General features: G+C 39.7%; 1 protein-coding gene across 5 annotated transcripts in view; it reads left to right on the forward strand.

Moving 5' to 3' along the window:
* Positions 1-21981, forward strand: part of LOC149246111 (vesicle transport protein GOT1-like) — a 200654-nt gene that overhangs the window by 129227 nt on the left and 49446 nt on the right. For 2 of the 5 annotated variants that reach the window (XM_089455638.1, XM_089455637.1), the window contains exon 3: positions 5381-5435. The exons of the other annotated variants lie outside the window; for them this stretch is intronic. In XM_089455638.1, the coding sequence (XP_089311764.1) occupies positions 5381-5435 (55 nt within the window). The remainder of the gene's footprint in view (positions 1-5380; positions 5436-21981) is intronic. 5 annotated transcript variants of the gene reach the window in all.

The following is a 21981-nucleotide window of genomic DNA, read 5'->3' on the forward strand; positions in this document are numbered from 1 at the left end:
GTTTTGAATTGTATTTAGTCAGCGTTCATGTTTTGTTAGTGTTAGTTTAAATTTTGGACTTTATAAATTTTACTTTTTATATATATTAGATTGCATTTTAGTTTAGCTTATAGTCTTCATATATAGTTATGTTTAGTTTTAGTTATGTTTTATTTTTTTAATAAATCAAAAAGTACAAAAAATAAATATGTTGTGATTTTGGTTAGGTTATGTTTTAGATTTTAGTTTAGTTTTAATATTTAGAATGTTTAATGTTTAGCTTTGTTTTAATTTTAAAGTAAATCCAAAAATCATAAAAAATAAAAAAATATTTAAAATAAAAAGAATTTGACTTTCATTTAAATTTTTATTTTAACTTAGGTGCTCCGATGTATATTCTAGATTTTAGATTTTAGTTTAGATTGTTATTTCTTATTTAGATATGTTTGCCTTTTAGTTATGTTTCAAAAGGAAAAATTTTAAATTTTTGTTTTCACATAAAAGTTTGAGTTTTAGATTTTATTTTATTTTTTCTAAAATAAAAAAAAAGGGTTTAGTTTTATTTTATAAATCAAAAATCAAATAAAAAAAAATATAAATTCATAAAAGATCAAAAAGCTTTTCTTTTCTTAGACTTTAGTTTTAGATTTAGATTCAGGATTTAAGTTATTTTGTTTTGTTTTTTTTTTTTGTTTTTTTTTTTTTAATATAACAATAAAAAATTCATAAAAATTCTAAAATTATAAAAAGCATAAAGAGTTCCTTTTCTTTTACTTTAGATTTTGATTCAATTTAGTTTAGATTTTAATGTTATTTAGATTTTTTATTTAAAGTTTCATTTTGTCTTTAATTTTGTTTTATTTGAAAAATATAATAAAATATTTTTGGAAATTTTTTTTTTGCCAGTTTGAGTTTTGGCTCAGGAATTTGTTATGTTTTATCTTTTCTGTTGAGGCTAAAATTTTGATGTGGGAATTAATGTTTATCATTTTTAACATAATTAAATGTTCATTTGAAGATTAACTGCATGAATGTGATCTCTGGTTAGCATTTTGCGTGGTTGTTTAAAGTATTTTATCTTTTGAAATTTTAGTTGCTGGAGTATCATTAAGCCATTGAGCATTTATTGATTATCTCACATTTGGCAAAAGTTAACCTTAGTTTGAGTTATTTGATGGTAAATGATTGTTAATGAGCTCATATTTCTGCAAGCATTTGATCAATAATCATTCAGTCATTAACTCCATTAGGCACTGGGCTATTAACTTAATAAAATCAATTTAGTGCTTGTTTCCCCTCGTGTCTCCCAACCCAACTGGTCCCCAGTTGGTCATTCATTATCCCATAGGGTCTACCCCCCTTAGCCGCGGGAGACAACTTAAATGGAGAGATCGGGGATCGGGGTGACAGCCCCCAGTCTAAGCGTTGTCGTGACAATCTGTGCGACAACAGGACCCTAAGTCTAAACTTAGGAAATTATAATAATTAATGGGTATTAATCTAAACTATGGGTGTAACTTCTAGAAGAAGACGAGGATCAAGCCAAAATGATCTTAAGCCATTTATTAGAAGTTAATCTGGGCCGTTGGTTGTTCAACAGAAAGATATAAGAGGCTTGAGGGGCACTTCGAGAACACACATACAGAGTAAAGATCAAAAGATTGATTTCTGAAGTAGAGCAGCTGCAAGAGAGAATTTCGAAGTGATCTTTTGTAGTGAGGGGCAGGGATAGTAGCCGGTGAGGAGTTTTCCTGAGTCAGAGAGTACAAGGTAGAGAGGATAGAACGACGTCCAGAGAGAGGCTGACACTGGCCCACGTAGTGCTGACACAGTGGCAACGCAGAGCCTAGAGGGAGATCGAATTCCTACTGAGGAAATTGAGTTTCAGAAGCCGGGAGCTGGGGTGTGAGACCAGGAGGCTGGAAATCGAAGTTTTTGGCCAGCAGAGGGTCCAAAGGAGGAGCAGCGCAGTCCCTAGTAGAGGTGACGTAGAGACTACGTGGGGTTGACACAGTTCTGCGCAGAAGCTGATGTAGAAGGGATGCAGAGCCTCTATTCCAGCGAGATCAGAGTCAGATTCTTCCAGTGATAGGGTGAGAGCATCTCACTACTTGTTTTGTCCAGTTTCTCTCTGTATAGGATAGCCAGTTAGGCATCCAACAAATTGTACTTAGGATTACTATTGCATAAAATAATAAAACTTTCAGAGCTACTGCACCGGTTTTCCCACATTGGGTTTTTCTGGGGACATTTGTCCAAAAACAACTGTGTAGATGTGTTGTATTTTTCTTGTTCAGTTTCTTGTTTCCGCTTGTAATTTAAATGGTATAGGCTACAATGTATTCGTTTCAGTGTTTACTGTAGGAAACAGCAAATAATTTGGTTTAGTAATTAACAAATAGGAGAAACGTAATCAGTTGCTGCAATAGAAATTTGGGCATCCAAATTTTCACATGGTATCAGAGCTACAGGTGAAAGAAGAAAACAGTGTTGGAAGATCCCAACGCTGAAGGAGGAAGGGAGTTCGAAATTCCTGCAAAGGCAACAAATCGAATCCCTAGAGGGATTGTGCAGTCCAAGACAGGGGGCAAATTTTTTCGTGGTAAATGTTTATCTGAGTGAGTTGACAGAGAGGTAAGATTTCTAGAGCGAGATTTGTCAGCGGTAGAGGGAGCAACGCAATAGAAGCTTCAACGAAGGGGCAGTTATGGCGGAACGCAGTTTTCTGCAGCTAGTTGCTAGGCAAAAAGACATTAGAAGGAAGAGAGAGACACGGTTGAGGGAATCCTTCCTCGGAGAAATTCCAGTCAAGGTGTCTGAATTCTCACTTGCTGAGTAGGAGCGGAGATGGGCAGATCTACAAGCTCCAGTAGGGTGTGCATAAGCCAGTCTAGTGTTGCGAAGAGGAGAGAGGAGGCTATTCGACTTTTTCGTTTGGCAGGGATGGCAACTAGTGGGTTGAGAGATTAGGATAGGTTGGATGGTGCATCCAACTATGTGATCTAGAAGGCGAGGATGTCGTGCCTCCTGGATGAGCATTTTCTCAAGACCTATGTCGACAGCGTGGTAGTTGTGCCCGCGGATCCAGATCCGCTCAAGAAGTACAAGGGAGAAATGGCGAAGAGAAAGCAAATGATCCTCGACAGAGTGAAGGATCATGTAGTTTGTCACATCGCTAGTAGAAGGATTGCTAAGGAGATGTGGGATGCATTGTTGACGATGTATCAAGGATCTTCCATGCAATGAAAGATGTACTTGGAGCAAAAGATGAGATCTATACAGATGCAGAAGGGGGAACACATTGATCTGTTCCTCACTAAGCTTCAGGAGACCTGAGATGAGCTGGCAGCTGTGGGGTCAACACCTCAAGGTTTTGAAATGGTAAGACTAGCCCTAAATTCAGTATATGAGTGGCAAGTCTTTGTCCAGAGCATCTTGGGTAGGGTGGCTTTTCCAAATTGGGATGAAATGTGGGTAGCTCTTAAGCAAGAGGAGCTGAGGAAGCAGTAGTAGTGGGTTGAAGCCCAAGGAGGAGGAAGAGAATGCAACCCTCGCATCCAAGGGGCAGCAGGAGCAATGGAAGAAGAAGAAAGATGTCTTGAAGATTAAATGCTTCAGGTGTGGTTAATATGGTCACTATGCAACATAGTGTCCTCTCAGGAAGAAGGACAAAGATGAGAAGCATCTGAAGGTTGCAGTCGCGAAGATCGAGGAGGAATTCACCATGATAGCCCAAGCATCTCCAGGAGGGAGGTGGGGTGATTTAGAGTTGTAGTTCGAAAGGACCGCAGATGGGAAAGATTCTTGAGGAGCCCACCTCTTGGGTCAATTCCTTGCTATGGGAGCCCAAATCAGTAGTAGCAAGATGGACCTGTTGACCACTACGTGTCAACTACCCATAGCAGTACACCCCCTTTTTCGCAAAAGGGATAGCACTTGATCGACGTGTCGTGCCATTTGACTGTCATCTCAACCCGATCGTGTTATATTGTAAACCCAGTCTGCATGTGTAAATTGTAAATAATCTTAGTAGATCTGAGTCATGTATGTAAATTGCCTAGGAAAACCTAATTTTCTAGTGATAATCTACTTTCCGGAAGGTTTTTTGTCTCACCGATCCATGATCGACAGAGTTTTCCTTCAGCCTAACCCCAAAGCCAGAATGGATTTTGTCATTAGAATCTTAGGGGAATCCTAGTGTGTTTCGAGTCTATGTAAAAGTAATTTGGAAATAATTCTAACTATTTGGTTAGATTATTACAAATTTCTTGATCTGCTAGATTATATTTGTGTCACAGAACTGGGTGGTCTATGAGGGTCTATGTCAAATGGGTTTTCCCCCTTGAGATATAAAATTGTATAAGTCATGATGTAAAGTGTCTTGAGGGTTAGAAAATGTTTTAATCCCCTCATAAGTCCGAGGTCCTAGGTCCTAGGTGATTTTTCCAAAGGGTAAGTTCGAGGATCCAAAAAATAAAAAAAATAAAAAAATAATAGAAGATATAAATAATAATAATAAATTAAAAAAATAAAAAAAAAATTATTATTAAAATTTGAAATAAAATAATAAAATAAGTCAAAATTTTGAGAAAATAAATGCAAAATTTTAATTTTTAATATATTAAAATGCATTTAAAATTTCGACGGATGAGATCGAAAGGGATTTTGATCCTCATCAACAGTCGAGATTAGTTTGACATGGATCACTCGAACTAGTCGTTGGGAATTTTTCCTTTAAATAGGGTGTCTGGGGTCATTTGAGATCATTCGATCTTAGAGTCGCGTGCTAAAGAAAGCTCTCATTTTTTGTGCAATAAATAAAGACTTTGGGTTTGAAAATCTTGTTGGTGTTACTCTTTTGGAAATGCTGTAAGATGTTTTATTTTTCTGCATAATTTTATTTTCAGCCATTGATGATAGTTTGATGAAGATTGATTTAGGCACAGGTATCTTGTCTGATCTCTAGGGTTTGAAAGATAGTTTAATTTCTGAAATATAATGGCAGGTATCTCCATTTGATCTAAATTTCACTGTTGTTTTCTTCCTCTATGTTAATGGTTGATTTAAGCTGTGTAGGATATCCTTAATTTTGAGTTTACCGGGCATTAGGGGAAGTTCCCCGCTGAATCAACGAACGCCCGGATTGCATTTTCTGAAAGAGCCTAGCCAGTTTTAATCCCGGGCTTATCATTAGAATTTTTGTTGCAGATGCATGAAGGGTTTTCTGAAGCACCTCACATTAAGTTTAAAATTTTGAAAATATTTTTGTGGCATAACGATAAATCTGGCTGCTTAGAGTCGTTAATCTATAAATATTGTAATTCTTTAGCTGGTTTTTGGGTTTCTTTTAGGTTTAATCTTTGCACATATTGTTTCTGGGTATTCTGTTTTGCTATTGTAGGTTGCAGGACTAAAGAGGAGATTTTTTGTTTGAAGCCAGATCTAGGTCCTGGAGGGTAAGATCTAGCCTCAGCGTCATTTTTTGCAGGGATATTCTTCAAAAGGATTTTCAAGTTTTTCTGAAGAAATTCAAGGGTTTCTTCCAGACTATCTGTTTGCTGCCTAGGATTTCATTTTGATAGAAATTTTCGAAATTTTTTCTTTACGCTGTGGCATCTTGGGGTTTCATTTCATAGAAATTTTTTCAAAATTTTTTAAAGGCAGGTTGGGTGATTGCTGTTTCACCTCCGTGCGTTTCCTCTCTATGCTATCCCTCTGCCAGCTTTCCCTTCAACACTGCCTTTCCTTATCCTGCAAAGCCTGCCCTCCTTCTCTACGCCAAGCAGCAGTCAGCTCCACGCCTGTTCTATGCATTCCACCAAACCCTCACGCAAATCTTCATGCTGCCCAACTCCACGTCCTTAGCCATCCATATTGCTGTGTCCTTCTATGTGTGTTACCCTCGACATCCTTGCTGCCACTATCCATTTTCTTCATTCAGCTGAGCCATCCACGCAGTCATTCCTATGCCGCCGTCCAGGTTTCTTTGCACCTACGAACAACAAGACAAAAGTGGGTTCCTTTTTGTGTTTACACAGCAAACAAAACTCAAAAGCATTTCGATTTTTTTAAAGTTGCGTTTCATGATTTAAGCTTAGGGTTAGTGTTTTTAGATTTTAGAGATAGTCTTAGTTTAAAGATTTTTGATTTTGATTTTTATTAAGTTAGAGCTTAGTTTTAGAATTAGATTTTAGTTAGGTTTCGATTTTAAATTTATTTCATTTTAGTTTTGGTAAAAGAAATTTAATTTTGAATTTGATTTAGATTTCAATCTATAAAAAACATAAAAAATAAAAACAATAAAAATAAATTCGATTTTTTTTCTATATTTGATGCTATTAGGTGTTAGTTCTTTTTAGCTTAGCTTTTTTAGTTTTAAGTTTTGTTTAGTTTTAGATTTCTTTAAATTTAGATTTAATTTTTTAAAAAGTTTGATTTTAAAATAATATAAAAAAATCATAAAAATTAAAAATTAAAAAAGGCATAAAGAAATTTATTTTTTAGTTTTCTTTTATTTAGTTTTAGAATTAAATTTAGATTAGTTTAATATTTGATTTTTTTTAAAGTTAGTTTTTTTAGTATTTTCCTTTTCATTTAGTTTAGTTTAGTGTTAATAATTTTAGGTCTCATTTACTTTAATTTTTGCTTAGTTTAGTTTTGTTTTATTTAAAAATATAAAAATATATAAAAATTAATTTTTTTTGAAAAGACTAATTGGAAATTCCTTTAAAAGTCTTTTTCTGTTGTGGTAGAGTTAAATGTGCTTAAATGTTTATATCTGGAGATTAACTATTTAAATCTGGTTAGCATTTAAATTTCGTGGTCGTTTAAAGCGTTTAATCTTTAGAAATTTAATTGCTGGATCATTATTAAAGCATTGTGAGTTTGTTGAATAGCTTTTATTGCTTGGGATATTTGATGATAAATGATTGTTTTACATGGTTCATATTTATGCAATATTTGATAAATAATCATTTAATCATTAACTCCATAAGGCACTGGTACATTAATTTCTAAAATCAATCAAGTGCTAAATTGCCTTGATATGTCTCCCAACCCAACTGGTCCACAGTTGGTCTTCATTCATCCCATAGGGTCTACCCCCTTTAGCTTCGGGAGACGGCTTAAACGGAGGGATTGGGGATCAGGGTGACAACCCCTAGTCTGAGCGTTGTCGCGCTGCCCAGACAATCTGTGTGACAACAGGACCAGTGTCAGTTGGTGCAGAGGAGTTCTGAAGTGACATTTGCAGTGGCTAGTACCACTAGAGATTGAGCAACGTAGAGCAGAGTTGGCAGTAGTGCAGTTGGCACAGAGAAAAAGTCAGTAGCAACGCAGTGGCTTTAGAGGGTCAGCTTAGAGACTAGCAACAGTCAGAACTCCAACAACGAGATGCATCATACTGAACAGTAGTCGAGTAATTTGGGATGCTTTTCCATTGCTGATGCAGTAGCAACAACAGTTGGAGAAGGTTGCAGTGCAGATACAATTGGCAGTGGCAGTGGCAGTGCTAGCAGCAACACAGATGCAGAATTGAGAGGGAGTTGTAGTACAGATGCAGTGTTGGTAGTGGCAAGGTCAGCAACAATACAAATGCAACGCTTGTGCAGTAGTTGATGGACATGATGTCATACATCAGCAGCGTAGAAGGAGATGTTAAAGAACAAAGTGATGCTTCAACAGGGTGTATTGCTAGAGCATATCCCTCGCTAAGAGGGAGTGTTGATTTCTGGTAACATCGGATGTGCTCTAAGTCTCAAACTTTGCAGTGAGGCTTAGACACATGCATTCTCCAATACCTAGAAATTGTTTTGGGAAATTCCACCTAGAGACAGTTTTATTAAAATAATTAATTACTTTTAATGGGACCCTAAGTCTAAACTCATGGAAATTAAAATAATTAATGGGTATTAATCTAAATTGTGGGTGTAACTTTTAGAAGAAGATGAGGATCAAGCCAAAATGATCTAAGCCATTGATTAGAAGTTAATCTGGGCCGTTGGTTGTTCAACAAAAAAATATAAGAAGAGGCTTGAGGGGCACTTGGAGAATACACATACATAGTAAAGATCAGAAGATTGATTTTCTTAAGCAAAGCAACTGCTGGAGAGAATTTCGAAGTGATCTTTTGCAGCGAGGGGTAGGGATAGTAGCCTGTGAGGAGTTTTCCTGGACCAGAGAGTACAAGGAAGAGAGGGACAGAACGATGTCTAGAGAGAGGCTGACGTTGTCCCACGCAGTGCTGATGCAGTGGCAGCGGAGAGCCTCGAGGGATATCGAATTCTTGCTGAGGAAATCGAGTTTCAAAAGCCAGGAGCCGTGTTGTGACTTCGAGACGCTGGAAATCGAAGTTTTTGGCCAGCAGAGGGTTTGAAGGAGCAACGCTATCCCTAACAGAGGTGACGTAGGGACTGCGTGTGGTGGACGGAGTTCTGTGTAAAAGCTGACGTATAAGGGATGCAAAGCCTCTATTCCAGCGAGATCAGAGTCAGATTCTTCCAGTGACAGGGTGAGAGCATCTCACTACTTGTTTTGTCTACTTTCTCTCTATATAAGATAGCCAGTTGGGCATCCAAAAAATTGTACTCAGAATTACTACTGCATAATAAGAAAAACCTTAGAGCCGCTGCACCGATTTTCTCGCATTGGGTTTTTCTGAGGACATTGGTCCAAAACAACTGTGTAGATGTGTTGTATTTCTTTCTTGTTCAGTTTCTTGTTTCCACTTATAATTTAAATGGTGTAGGCCGCAGTGTATTTCTTTCAGTGTTTACTATAGGAAACAATAAATAATTTGGTTTAGTAATCAACAAATAGGAGAAATGTAATCAGTTGTTGCAGTAGAAATTTGGGCATCCAAATTTTCACAAAATGTGGGGTTAATCCTCAATTGTGAAAATTTCTGAATCTACACATCAGAAACCCCTATTGCAACTACTCGTTTATCATCCCCTACTTTTTCTTTGCATTAACAAGTTATTTAATTACATAAACATCGATGTAAACACTATTGCAATCTACACATACATACAGATCATGAACTGAAATAAACTGAGACCAAGGTTGCGGGGGAACGCCCCCCTTGATCCAGCTCCCAATCCATGCTCTGATCGGGAGCGACTCGGGAGCAGGTCGGGAGCTCCCTGTTTTGTTTGGGATTGACGGAGGGAGCATCGCTCCTGTCGCTCCGTGAGTGATTTTTCCAACCGGGGAGCGGTCAGGGAGTGATCTCTCCCCGGTTGGAAAAATCACTCCCGATTGGTGGAGAGTGACGCCTGCACGGCCAAGGAGAGGTGACGATGGCGTGGAGAGAGGGAAGGGGAGGGGAGGGAAAAAAGGGGGAGAGGGGAAGAGGGTCGGCAATAAATAAACCCTCTCCCTCTCATTATTCACTTCATCTTAAGTGAGAGAGAGTGAGAGAGGGCAAGAGAGTTTGGAGAGCAAGAGAGAGTTTGGAGCAAGGAGAGGAGCTTGGAGGAGTTTGAAGAGCTTGCAAGGGGAGATTGGAGGCCAAAGAGGTAGGATCTACACTCTAATCTAGGATTTTTTATTCTTTTCTTTTTATGTTCATTGCTAAATAAATAAATAATTTTTTTCTCTATTTTCCATTCCCATTCCCATTGCATTTTTTTGTAGATTCAAAATTTCAAATTTCAAACATCATGGCTATATTTCTTGGCATTTTCTTCTTCTTGGTTATTATGGTGTTGGGGAGTAGAAAAAAGAGGGATGAACATGAAGAAGGGGATGAAGAAGTGGGTTATAGTGGATTTGATGAAAACCCCAGAGAGGAGTACCTTGGTGAGGAGGAGCTGGAGGAGAGTGAACATGATTCAGCTCAAAAAACTAAACAAGAACTAACCCCATTGTGGAAATATGTTACTAAGCTTGAAGCAAGGAAAGGGGGTGGAACCACTAAATTTCACTGCCCCCATTGCAACAATAATTACACAGGTTCATACACCCGTGTTAGAAATCACCTCTGCAGGAAAAGGCCATGGAATGGAGATAAACAAATAGGAATCAAAACTTGTACAGGTGTGTCAGCAGTAGAGAGAGCCAAATACATAAGGGAAGAGGAGGAAGCCCAATACAAATCTAAAAGATCAAAGGGTTTCTTTGAACCAAGCTCACAATCACATGCACAAAGAACTTCTTCAGCATCCTTCTATGGCAGTGGATATGGAGGCACAGGGTCACCGAACATCTCTTTTAAGGGGTAGAACCAATGTTGCACGAAGCGGGAGCGAAGCGGAAGCATTTTTTGGAAGCGAGGATGCCGAAGCGTCATTTTCCAAAAATCTAGGAAGCGAAGCGTCCGCGGAAGCGTCTGCTATATATATATATATTTTTTTTTATATTTTTTTGCATTTATACTCAAAATAAACATCCCAAATACCAAATTAATTGTAGAAGACATGAAAGCATGCATATTTTTGCATAAGTCAAGATAGATATGGCATCCATGATTCCATTGTAGTTACTAGTATGTACAACAATCATCTATATTCTAGCTATTACAAACATACATCAAATTTTTAAGCATATTATAAAACATAAAACATTTAAGCATATTATAAAACATAAAACATTTAAGCATATTATAAAACATAAAACATAGAGCATATTATGATTTATCTAGCAAGTGAGCAATTTTTCCGAAGGTGGTAAAACCTATCAACTCAGGTGTCAAACCAACAGTGAGGACAGCCATCTCTGGCTGCTATCCGCGAATGCTGGGTTTGACTCATCACTGTTAAATAGGAAAACCACGCCACCTGGCATAACCCTGCTGGTGGTCCGTAATCGGGAGCAGGCTCTCACTCCTGCCAGATGCCTCTGGGTCTTGGGCCGTTAACCTGTTTCCCTACGTCCGAGGAAGACGAGCTCTTAGCCAAGCAGAAGCAGTTTTACGGCATACTCCAGGCCGAATCTAGCAAGTGAGCAATTGTCAACATTTGTCATGTCCAAAATTCAAATAATAATGTTTACAAAATATGTCACTTGGTCACCGCCAAGCCAAAAAGGTTCAAAATTCAAATTCACAAGTCTACAAGTCTAATGAGTAATCTATGACAAAAAAGTAGTAGATTGTGAATATATCTACTAATCTCTCCTCCTTCCACCACGAATAGAACGTGGTGGCGGGCCTCCACGTGGTGGCAATGAAGAAGATGGTGCCTGTGGAAGTCATGGCACTGAAACTGATGAAGAAGAACCCCCTGCTGTTGGTGTTGAACCATGGAACCTAGGAACCAAGGGACCAGATGGGGGTGGGGGTCACCGCCAAGCCAAAAAGGTTCAAAATTCAAATTCACAAGTCTACAAGTCTAATGAGTAATCTATGACAAAAAGTAGTAGATTGTGAATATATCTACTAATCTCTCCTCCTTCCACCACGAATAGAACGTGGTGGCGGGCCTCCACGTGGTGGCAATGAAGAAGATGGTGCCTGTGGAAGTCATGGCACTGAAACTGATGAAGAAGAACCCCCTGCTGTTGGTGTTGAACCATGGAACCTAGGAACCAAGGGACCAGATGGGGGTGGGGGTGGCATATCAACACGGGCATCATCCTCCTAGAATCGCTCAAAAAATTCATGCAAAAAAAAAACACTAGTTAACAAAAAAATTAAAAACATGAATTAGGGAAATGCTTTATAAGGGAAAATTGGAAAATTCATACCACAATGGACATACCTGGATAAGAGCATCCTCTAATTGCTCTAATCGCAACACTCCATCCTCCAAATTGGGCTCCTCTGGATTCTTGTCCCAAATCAACAAGTCTTTATTACACTTTGCATCTTCACAGTAATGGGACAACGATCGCAAGTTGTAATGAACATAAACCAAGCTCTCTGCCCGGTCTAAATTCAACCTGTTCCTTTTAACACTATGGATGAAAGAATAAGAGCTCCAACACCTCTCTACAGAAGAAGTGTTTACCACCTGTGATAGCACCCGCAATGCCAAACTCTGTAGAAGTGGAGTACCCCCTCATGCATGTTCCACCACTCAAGAGCAGAAAAAGTCTCTCGATCTTTAATTGCATGCATGCTCCCAAATGGACCAGTGTTGAGCGTATAGTTGCTCACCTGTCTCCGTACCAATGCAGCCTCCTCCTCATCAGGGATTAATTTACTCAATGCAGCCATATATTTTTTGTGAACCTCTTGATCTTGGTGTGGTTTTCTCCTGCTTCCCCCCCAGGTGCTGGTGTTGAAAGCCATGATGGATGATAGTATTTAGGTGTCAAAACATATGCTAATGGATGCAATGGAACATTTAGCATTTCCCATCGGTTTTCCACCTCTACACGAATATAATTGTACAAGGTGGTATCTCTAGGCTCAACAATGTCTTTAATCTGCCCCAACATGCTATCCATTTGCTCATACACCTCCCCAATTACTGGTCGATCTGAATCTGCAAACTTGATCATGTAATAAATTGGTTTGGTGAATTGCAAAACATATTTAACCTGTCCCCAAAAGTAACTATCAAGAACAGTGTCCTTGACTGCATTAGCACCATCTATGTCAGTGTTAATTTCATCCCATGTTTCAGCACACACCAGATTAGTTAAAGCTTGTCTCACCTTCACTAGCCGCCTAAAGGTGAGGTAATAACTAGCAAATCTTGTCTTTGCAATTTTAAGCAATTGCAACTTGGAGTAAGTGCCATAGAAGTAGTTTACCCTTGTATGCCCTGTGATGAATTTAATGAGCTGCTTCCCTCTCCTGTAAACCTCAGCAATCCACCCACATTCTTTGTGTTTCATAATATCATGCATCAAAAGGTTCAATGTGTGAACCAGGCACCCAGACCAAAAGATGTGTGGATGAGTACGCTCAATAATTTTTCCTGCTGCCTTACAATTTGCTGCATTATCTGTGATTACTTGAACCACATTATTTGGACCAACATCTTTGATTGATTTCAATAGGAGATCTGCAATGTTTTGTGCAGATGCAGTGATGGAGGAGGAGTCATGACATGCAATAAATATTGCACCACTAGAAGAAACACCAAGAACATTTATCAAATGTTGGTTTCTAATATTTGTCCACCCATCTGATACAATGGATACCCTAGAATCTACCCACTCATTTGTAAAACGTGTCAAAGCTCTTTGAACCTTAGGTTTTTCTCTTTCTAATAACACTGTTCTAGCTTTCTCATAGTTGGGGGCCTTGTATCCTTTTGGGGCTTCATTGATGGCCTTTACCATTTCATGCCAATAGGGAGAGCGAAGCACATTGAATGGTACACCGCAAGCACAAAGAAAACGGACTATCTTTCCATCCACATCATCCCTCCCAGCAACATTAAGGAAATCCCCTATTGTTCTTCTACCTCCAGAGCTTGCAGAAGTACCATGAGGAGATGAGCAACTACCAAATTTAGAGGTTGCACTTGATTCAGAATGAGTTTTTTGTTTCTTGTTTTTTTGTTGTGCAGCCATCTCTATTTGGATGTATTTTCTTCTTTCTTCAGTTGAAATGTTTGGGCAAATTTGTACCCCCACAGAACCCTTTTTTTCATCAATATCCAGCACCCCACAAAGATGCCTCCTCAGACGGGTATATGAACCACAATATGGTTTTCCTCCATGACAACCATGAGGGCACACAAATTTGTAAGATCCACCACCCTTTCCCCCATCAAGTTTGGTCACATAGTTCCACAAGGGTGTTGATGTAGCTTTCCCATCTTGTGTTTCAGTGTCCCCTTCAGGTTCATCCCCTTCCTCTTCAAACCCTTCCTCCTCATCATACATTGGGTCACTCATATTGGGACCATCACCACTGTCCTCTTCTGTTTCTTCCCTTCTATTCCTATTCACCTTTGCCATCATTAAAACCAAGAGTGGAATGACACAGAAGCCAAAAGAACACTATCTTGGAATATGGATATAGGTGATGGACAACCTGTAAATAAAGGAGCAAGTAGAAACAATGGGAAAGAGTAGGAGAGGGAGGAGAAAAATACAAAAAAATTGTCAAAAAAATAAGGGAGTTTGGGGTTTGAACTTACCTCTTTAGCTCTTGTAGATGAAGTCCTCCAAGCTCTTGCTCCAAGCTCCTCCTCCTTCTCCTAGCTCCTCCTTCTTCACTCCTCCAAGCTCTCCTCTCTTCTCTCCTTTCCTCTCTTCTCTTCTCCTCTCCTCTCTTCTCTTCTCCAACTCTCATAAACTCAAAGTGAGAAAATGAGGAATGAATGGGGGCATTATTCTTTTCATTCCTCACCTTAACCTCACTCTAACCTCACCCTAATCCACCCCCTTAATGCTAAGTTAACATAACTTAAATTTTTTTTTTAAAAAAGAGTGTCTTTTTCCCTTGCGCGCGCCCTGTTTGCCCGAAGCGTACGGAAGCGTGCGCTTCCTCCTCCGAAGCGACGTACGAAGCGCGCTTCGGAGGCATGGAAGCGGCGCTTCCGTCTGGCGCTTTGGAAATTCCAGGAAGCGTCTAAAAAAGCCGAAGCGCCGCTTCCGACGAAGCTTCCTAGGCGCTTCCATGCGCTTCGGGGCTTGGAACCGGGGGGGGGGGGAGGGTGCTTCGTGCAACACTGGGTAGAACCATATCATTCCTTGATGAAGGGTGTAGGAATGATGTGGATTCAAAAGTTTACCGGTTTCTCTATGCATGTGGGATACCGTTCAATGTTCTTCGATCACCTTATTGGCATGAAATGGTTTTTGCCATAAATGATGCCCCTAAAGGATACAACAGCCCTGGGTATGAAAAGGCTAGAACCGTTGGATTTGATCATGAAAAAGAAAAAATATCAAATTCTTTGAGTAGAATGACAAATTCATGGACTGAGCATGGGGTGTCCATTGTATTTGATGGATGGACAAATGTAAAAGGCAATCCATTGATAAGTGTTCTTGCTGTGTCTGTTAGTGGTGCCATCTTTCTTTCAGCATATGATTACTCAGACAAGTTCAAGACCGACATCAACATTGCAGAACCATTACTTAAAACAATTGAACATATTGGTCCATACAATGTCATCCAAGTCATCACTGATAATGCTGCTAATTGTAAGGCAACGAGAGCAATTATTGAGGATAAATACCCTAACATATTTTGGTCTGGGTGTTTGGTTCACACAATGAACCTTTTCATGCATGATATTATTAAGAAAAAAACCAACAATACAAATGAATTGGTGATTTGTACAAGAGAGGCAAAAGAAATGATAAAATTTATTATAAATCATAGCAATACCCATGGGCTTTTCCGCAGTCACTCAAGATTGGAGCTGTTGAAGATTGCGAAGACTAGATTTGCTAGCTATTACTTCACCTTCAGGTGCCTTTTGAAGGTAAGAGAGTCATTGGCTAGCAAGATATCAAGTCCACACTGGCAGGTTTTAAAGGAAAGGGCTACAAATGCAGCTGACAGGCAAGGTTTTTGAACCTGTGGAGGCGACCGCTCTTGATGGTCAGTTTTGGGAATGTGTGAGGCAAGTATTGGAATTCACCAAGCCCATTTATCACATGTTTCATTTTGCAGATACAAATAAACCAGTGATTGGGGAGGTGTATGAGCAGATGGATACCATGTTGGGGCAAATAAAAGATATTTTTCAGAAAGATGATCCCAACTTGTATACATTGATTCACAATTGTGTGTGTACATGGTGGAATAAGCTTAATGTTCCACTACATGCCTTGGCATATATCCTTATGCCAAAATACTACTCTCCAACTTGGTTGGGCCAACCTGCACCTGGGGGTGGGGTTAGGGTCAAACCCCATATGGATCTAGAGGTAGCTATAGGATATATGGAAGCATTAGACAAGTTGGTACCTGACAGGGAGGAATGTGCTAATCGGCTCTTGAATTAGGCAGATACTTCAATTGCACTAGTTTGTTTGGTTATTTGCATGCAGTGGAAGATATAGACAAATTTGATGCTCTCACATGGTGGGAAGCATATGGCGGCATGGGACTTTTGCCAAAATTGGCAAAAAAAGTTCTCTCATAGGTTGTAAATACTTCTTCTGCAGAGAGGTGTTGGAGCACCTACAACTTCATACATAATGTGAGAAGAAATAGACTCAATGAAAACTGAGCAGAAAGCTTGGTTTATGTGTACTACAACTTGAGGTTGTTGAGTCATTACTGTGATCGGGCTTATGAGGATCCAACATATAAAATTTGGGACAACCACCTAGAGGACGATAATTTGGAGGATGGCACTATACATCTTGAAGAATTGGAAGCAGAACTTATGAGAGAGGAAGATGAAGCAACAACCATGCCACCCCCACCATCCAGTAGCAGTGCTCGAGTTCCAAGTCTTGCTCCTTTGCTATCGCCGCCTCCATGTACATCCTCACGTGGAGGGCATGTTCCTTTTGGTTCTAATCGTGGGACTGTGCAGGAGGAAACTCCTAGAAGACCACCACGACTTGCTCAGAAATTAGACATTATTCGTGGTGGCAAGAGGAAGATATAGATGATAGATTTACTTGTCTTTTCTAGTTTCTAGTAGTTTTTATAACTGTTGACTCTTTCATATTTATTATGATATTTTTTGTAAACAATATATGACAGTTTAAGTTTGAAGTTGGCAATTATAACTCATTGATAATGAATTATGAATATGATGCTTCGTGAAAGTTGAAAGTTTTTTCATTTCATTTCATTTTATAACATTTCATTTCATGTTAGATATTATTTGTTGTAATGGTTACACTTAGCTTACAAGTACAACTTTGGTGATCAATGATGATAAATGTTATATATTAAATTTTGAAAGATTGAAACTTTAAGATTGATGAATCATAATTCATGAGACTCAATATGTTGTATGTTACTAACTTGTGGATGTGGTTGATGAAGATTATAACTTCTAGATGATTGTTGTTATATGATACAATCTATGTTTTTTTATATCTAATTCATCATTCTACATGTTTTTGTTCACATATATGCATCAAAATATAAAAAAATATAAAAAACGCTCCGGGATTCACTCCCAAACTGGGAGGTTCTCAAAATGTCGCTCCCGCTCCCGTTTTTGCTCTCGCTCTCCGTTTTCGCTCCCGCTCCCAAGTAACCTTGACTGAGACAATCACACAAGGGGCACCATTATTTTTGGACAATTGTCCCAGGAAAAACCCAATTCGGGAAAACCGGTGCAACATATAGAGGGTTTGTATTATTAAGCAGATTCTTGAATACAACTAGGGTGCCAGATATGGCTCACCCAACAGAGAAAAAATCCTGGTAGAAGTACCTCTATCCGGAGATAGATATTCCGGCAAATTCAGCGACTGGATGATCAAACCCCACAAGTTACTTGGTTGTTCCCAGTGCTAGGCAGCGATGGCTGCTCCAAGCACTGCGCTGGAACTGCATCACCTCTAAGGGCCTGCATAAGCCCCCTACATCTTCTGCGTCACCCTCTCTGGGACTGCACTGTCTCTCCCGGTGCTGCTCTGCCTCTCTGCTATGTATTCTTTGGCCTTGGACAGAAATTCCCTTGCCGAACTGCCCCTCACTGCAACTCAGATCACTAGCTCGATTTTCTCAGCAAACCTTGCCCCAGAAAAATCGAACTCTTTGATCTCTTCGGTGTATCTCCAACTGACCCTCAAGCCTCCTCTTATACTTTCCCTGTTGATGAATCAACGACCGTGATCTAATCTCTAATCAACGGCTAAGATTAAAACAGGTTTGATCCTCGTCACTTAGAACCTTCTCACCCATATTTTTATAAATACACATTAATATTTTTATTTTCCTAAGTTTAGACTTAGTAACCCATTAAAAATATTAATTATTTTAATAACTCCTCATCCGGGTGGAATTTCTCCAAACAATTTCTGGGTTTTGGAGATCTCATGTGTTCTAGCCCCTCCACAAAGTTTTAGAGCTAGAGCACATCTGATGCTACCCAAAATCAACACTTCCTCTTAGCGAGGAATGTGCTCTAGCAACACTTCACCATAGAAGCATTACACTAATCTACTGCATTGGACCTCTGTGCTGTTGATGCTTGGCCTGATGCCCTTCATTCACTGCACTGCTGCTTCCTGTACTGTTTCCCATGACTCCGCCATTGCCACTGCTACATTTGTACTACAACTCCCTCTCAAAACGCTGCCTCATGCTACCCATAGCACTGCTACTGCTAACTGTTGCACTACAACTCAGTTGCTGAGAAGTAAGCAACTAAAAACTCACCCAAACACTGACGTCCTGGTAAGTATGGATGCCTTGTGATCATGAAGCTACCTCTGCTGCTAATTTGTGCTGATCCTCTGCTGCCATTGCGCTGTTGCAAGCTGCCATGTGCTTCTGGCACTGCTACAACATCCACTGCGCTGCGTCAGACTTTGGCACACTAGCTCTGCCATTGTTGCTCCATCACACCTTGCTCTAACCGACACCCGTCATTATACTACTGTCGTTAAGGGCTCCTGTAGCCATATGTGATCCAAGAGTTTGGGCACCTCAAGGATCCTGCCCCACATATAGTCCTCTTGACTACAAATCCATTTCGCCCCACCTCTACTCTAGAGGCGCATGAGCACTCATAGCACAATTGTCATCCTTGCCTTCCTTGTCCGCTTTTGCTAGAGTAGCCTTTGATTCAAAAGCCTCCCCTTGCCCTTCTTCTGGGGACACTGATAATGTCCCAGCTCCCCACAATTGAAGCATCTGACCTTGGTGATGTCTTTCTTCTTCCTCTTCTACTGCCCCTGTTGTTTCGCTGATGCGAGCGCTGCATCCTCCTCCTCCTTCTTGACCCGGGTTCCCTTTTTGCTACTCCCTGCCTTGGTCAAGCTCTTGAGCTCTTCTTGTCGAAGAGCTGCCCACATCTCCTCCCAAATGGGGAGAGTCGCTCTGCCCAAAATACTTTGGACAAATGTCTCCTAGTCCTCGGTGATTGCATTGAGGGCAGTCCTGACCATGAACTCATGATTTGGTGTAGACCCCACAGAAGTCAACTGGTCTCGAATCCCTTGCAACCTAAGAAAGAAGGGGTCGATTTCTTCTCCCTTCTGCATCTGATATTGTATCAGTTGATTTTCTAATAACATTTTCCATTGCACTAAAGAGCCCTGGTACAAGGTGGTCAGGGTCTCCCACATCTCCCTCGCTGTGTTCTTCTCAGCAATGTGTGGGTACTACATGATCTTTGACTCCGTCTAGGATCATGCACTTGGCCTTCGCCTGGGCCTCCTCGTACTTCTATAATGGATCAATGTCAACCGGAACAACAACTAATCTAAAGGCATAGTCCTTGATGCGATGTTTGTCTAGGATTGCCAGGATCCTGGCCTTCCAGATGACAAAATTGGATGCTTCGCCCAATCTGTTCTGATCCCTCAACCCATTCATTGCTGTCAGGCTAGGAGGTAACTCCTAAAAAATGAGATTGTATTATTCATTTAGGCTATTCATTATTATATACAAGAGGGAGTGACTATTCAGTTTCATCTCCCAATGACTCTCCATTTCCTCTATTATTTATTTACACTATTTACAGTTGTTCACCCAATCCATATGATTAGGTGTCAACATTCCCCCCTTAATCTGAAGGGATGTCGGTGAGTCCAAGCATCGTTCTGAATCTTTCAAGCTTTTCTCTTCCAAGCGCTTTGGTGAAGATGTCTGCAATCTGCTCATTAGTGGAACCATGGCGAAGATGGATTGTTTTGGCCTCAACATGATGTCGAATAAGATGATATTTTGTATTGATGTGCTTCGTTCAATCATGGAACTTTGGGTTCTTGGCCAACTTTATTGTTGAGGTATTGTCAATCATGAGTGGAGTCGATTGTACTTGTTTTACTTGCAAATCTTCCAGAATTTTCTTGAGCCACACAATTTCTTTTGTTGCCTCAGCCGCTGCCACATATTCTGCCTCTGTTGTGGAATTTGCTGGAACTGATTATTTGCGTGATCTCCAGGAGACAGCTCCTGATCTAAGACTCATAGCATAACCCGAAGTAGATACCCCAGTTTCTTTGTCTCCATCGAAGTCTGAATCAGAGTATCCAATCAAGCTGAAGTCGCCCACCTGTGTATACTTGAGTCCAAAGTCTTGAGTTCCCTTCAAGTACTTTAGAACTCTTTTTGTAGTAGACCAATGTCCCTCACAAGGCTTTTTCATAAACCTGGAGAGGATTCCAACAACAAACGAAATGTCTGGTCTGGTAGTAGTCAGGTAGTTGAGACTTCCTACAAGCTGTCTATACTTTGTTGCATCCTCAAATTCTTTTCCTTTAATGGATGTGAGCTTTAAGTTTTGTTCCATTGGAGTAGTCAGAGGATTGCATTTAGCCATGCCAAACCTGTTCAACAGATCTCCAATGTACTTCTTTTGAGAAAGGAATATGGACTTCGGATGTTGAGTTACTTCAATACCAAGATAGTAATGAACATAGCCCAAATTAGTTATTTCAGAACCTTTCCTCAATTCCTTCTTTATGGATGCAATGTAGCTCTCATTGTTCCCTATCATCAAAAGATCATCTACATATACCACAAGATATACAACTGTTTTTCCAACCTTCTTGACAAACAAAGTTGCATCGTCAAGATCATAATGTTTGAAATTGAGTTTCAGAAGATGCTCAGTTAGTTTTTCATACCAGGCTCGCAGTGCTTGTTTGAGGCCATACAAGGATTTGACAAGTTTGCATACTTTATGTTCATGTCCTTTCCCAACAAATCCTTCAAGATGGGACATAAAGACATTCTCTTTTAGATCTCCATTCAAGAAAGTAGTTTTTACATACATTTCATGGACTTTCCAACCGTTCTGAGCTGCTAGGGCAAAGAGTGTCTGGATGGTAGCCCATTTTGCTGTGGGGGCAGAAGTCTCCTCATAATCGACCCCTTCCTTCTATGCAAAACCTTTTGCCACATGTCTGGCTTTGTGCTTGTCAAGTGAGCCATAAGCTTTATACTTGTTCTTGTAGACCCACTTGCAGCCAATTGGTTTGGTTCACAATGGAGGATCAACCAGCTTCCAAGTACCATTCTTTATCAAGGCATCGCACTCCTTTTGCATTGCTTCTTTCCATTCATCATGAGAAGCAACTGCTTTGAAGGAAGTTGGTTCAAAATCTGTAGACAAATTCAATTCACAATCATAAGAAACATCCATATCAACAGGTGAATTAGAGTCATCTACATCACCTCCATTTTGCCGGGTTGAATTTTTAGTTCCTGTCTCTCCAACCTCATCAGGATGAACAATTTCAAGTGTCTTTGTCAGCCACTTTGCGGGACCTTTCTGAGATGGTGCAGGCTGCTCCATTGATTGAGTTGGGACTGGATCAAGATTGAGTCTCCCAATATTGTCAATCACATCACTCAAAGTATCATCTGTTGTTGGAGTTTCATGCGGGGGAGAGAGTGTTTCAGAAGAAGATTCCACAGGTTGATCTAGTATAGAAATCCCCCCTTCAAGATGTAGAATCTGATTATCAAATTCTTGAAATGATTTTGCATTTGCGAATCTATCCAAGTGATCAAGTGGTTGCTCAACAACATTGTCAGTTTTGGATGATTCAAGAAAGATTACATCTCTAGATACAACAAACTTTTTATTGACTTCATCATAGAGACAATATGCTTTGGATGTGTTTGAATGCCCCAGGAAGATACACTTACGACTTCTTGCACCAAATTTGTTTCTATGTACCTTTGGTATCAAGGCATAACATGTGGAACCAATGAACCTGAGATGCTTTACCAAAGGAATGTGTTCATACCACATTTCATAAGGAGTCTTGTTTCTAATAGCATTAGATGGACATCTATTCTTTACATATACAACACATAGAACTGTATCAACCCAAAACATCAATTTTACATTTTTGAAAAACATCATGGAGCGCACCATATTTAAGATTGTCCTATTCATTCTTTCAGCTACTCCGTTCTGTTGGGGATTATAAGGCATAGTTGTTTGATGTTTGATCCCATGTTGGCGAAGATGGTTTTCAAATTCATTTGAAGTG

The sequence above is a fragment of the Pinus tabuliformis genome, chromosome 7 (assembly GCF_031772625.1).
Source record: "Pinus tabuliformis cultivar Carrire ecotype Pingquan chromosome 7, CPIR1, whole genome shotgun sequence".
Taxonomy (NCBI): Eukaryota; Viridiplantae; Streptophyta; class Pinopsida; order Pinales; family Pinaceae; genus Pinus; species Pinus tabuliformis.